The following is a 2328-nucleotide window of genomic DNA, read 5'->3' as shown; positions in this document are numbered from 1 at the left end:
TCGCAGCACAGTAATTAGACCCCGCCCCGCTGGAAAGTACGCGCGGAGCGCCCAGGAGCTCGAGCCCTGCGCCTGCGCCACCGCGGCCCCTGCCCCCTACGCGCGAGTCGGCTGAGGGCGCGCGAGGAGCAGAGTGCCCAGGAGCCGGAGCTCTGCGCCTGCGCCGCTGCGGCCATGCACCCAACGCGCTAGTCCGCCGAGGCCGCGCGAGGAAGCCTCGTACCTGGGGGAGGGGTGCGGCCTGCGGGGGGAAGGACTCGGGGATGGCACCTCCCGCGACGGGCTCCAGCTCCACCCCCCACCCCCCGGCGCAGAATGCGTCTCCCACGGGGAGGACTGACTGGTCCCTGCAGCTTCGGAAGGTTAGACAGTTTTACCCTAACGTCTAGGCCGCTTTCCTTGGCTCCCAACGTACTTTCCAGTAAAATAGACCGAGCCGACGCAGTTGCTCCAGGCCGACCGGGCGACTGGGCTCCGGTCGGTGGGGTTTCCTTGGGTCGTCCGGGGACTCGTCCATGTACCACGCTTCCACCATTTCCCCGGAAGGCTGCAGTTCAAACCCCAGAGACGACTGGGCGGCTGGAGGGTGTTGACCGCGCCCTTATATCCATCCTGCGCGGAGCAGCCCCGCCCAGGTGCTCCGACTGGCTCCTCCCCCGGCGCGAACGCCGCCCTCCGGGCAATTCAATAAGGTGCAGTTTGCGAGGGTGCTGAGACGCGGGGTTTCCCCGGATCAGGTTGGGTGGTGGATTTGAACCCACTGCCTTCCCCACTGTGCCTCCACTCTCCCCACTGTACCACCTCGGTGGCGGAGCAAGTAAATGCTTTTGTTATTTGGTGCTGTTCTCCTCAGAGACCTTTACAGTCTCTTTTCTGCTCCCATCAGCAGTTACAGCCCTGCCCTATCGGGTTACTGTGAACAGGCATCAACTCAGTGGCAGTGAGCAACCTTGTCTAGGGGGGATATGATATCCACTCGGTGGCAATGGGCTTATCAAGGGGCCCGCGGCGCAGTGGGTTAAGCATTCAACACTTGGAACCCAATAGCCCCTTTGAGGAAGAATGTGATGAAATAATGCACTTTTAAAACAATTTTTTTTAACTAAATATAGTTTTATTTTATTATTTTAAAAAAAATTAAGCCTTTTTTTAGGGCCTCATACAACTCTTATCAAAATCCATACATACATCAATTGTGTAAAGCACATTTGTGCATTCATGGACTTCTTTAAAGATTTAAAGCCTCCATGGAGCATTTGCTCCCTAGAGTCAGGATGGACTCATTTTAGAATTGGATTTAGTTTGGTTTACCACCTTTAGACGTCCCTGTGGTGTAGAGGTTATGTACTGTGGTTTGAATCCATAGGCCACTATAGGAAAACAATGTGGCAGCCTGCTTCCAAAAGAGATTGTACAACCTTGGGAACTTTGTGATGAGTTCTTACTAAACAACTCACCATCCTTAAGTTGATACCAACTCAATAGTTGACCCCACAGGACAGGGTAGAACTGCTCCTGTGAGTTTCCAAGACCGTCACTCTGAATGGATGTAGAAAGCCCAGTCTTTCTCCCAGAGAAGCTGCTGGTTCCCAAACTGCTCACCTTCGCCTTGCAGTCCAACTCACAACCTCTGTGCTACCAGGGCCCGTCCCACTGGTGATTGTCCTCTCTCCTCTACAGGCTCCATTAAGACCATGAATAGCTTTGAACCAGTTTACCATCTTTAACGTTCAGAACAGTATTGTGAGACTTTCTGCTTTACCATCGAGAAAGTGCCAATATAAATTATATGATTTTATTAAACTCATGCAGCCAATAAGGACAATCGCTGTAGTTCAAAGCCAGTTCCTGTCACCACATGGGACTTTGCTAACCAAGTATTGCTCAAATATTTCCTTGTCTGTTGCCCTCCCCAGGCCCAATCCCTTTTACTCTGGATTTTGAGTTTAAAAGTTTTCTGTAAAATGTTAAACTGCCTATTTCCTCTTTTTTTCTCCATCATTTTGCCCGATATAATGTTATATTTTAGAATTTAAAAAATTTTCCCTTTTTCATTTGGGAAATTAGAATTTCTTACTAATTTAGTTCTTTGAGGGCAGAGGTATGGGGGAGAGAAGGGAGAGAAACCAGCTGCTATGTCCTTAGGGGTGTAGCTTTCTTATAAGCAAGGGCCCTGGGGTCCACCCTGTCTCTCCCCTCTACAGTCCTGCCTGCCCCTCTACAGTTTCTGCCATGAATCAGGAGAGCTGCCAGAGCACTGCCCTATTTCCACTGACTTGGGTCCACAGGACCGTGCACCCACCAGCCAGCGATCTTCCTGCATCACTG

General features: G+C 51.6%; 1 protein-coding gene across 1 annotated transcript in view; it reads right to left on the bottom strand.

The window, feature by feature from the left end:
* Window positions 1–586, bottom strand: part of ADI1 (acireductone dioxygenase 1) — a 35515-nt gene extending 34929 nt beyond the window's left edge. Inside the window, exon 1 of the mRNA XM_013006457.2 lies at window positions 416–586. Coding sequence (XP_012861911.2) covers window positions 416–535 — 120 coding nt within the window. The 5' untranslated portion in view covers window positions 536–586. The remainder of the gene's footprint in view (window positions 1–415) is intronic.
* Between the last annotated feature and the right edge of the window lie 1742 nt (window positions 587–2328).

Source organism: Echinops telfairi, unplaced genomic scaffold, assembly GCF_000313985.2.
Source record: "Echinops telfairi isolate 266 unplaced genomic scaffold, ASM31398v2 ScPeMD7_3509;HRSCAF=4178, whole genome shotgun sequence".
Lineage (NCBI taxonomy): Eukaryota > Metazoa > Chordata > Mammalia > Afrosoricida > Tenrecidae > Echinops > Echinops telfairi.
Note: the sequence above shows the minus strand (reverse complement) of the source record. Positions and strands in the feature narration are given on the sequence as shown.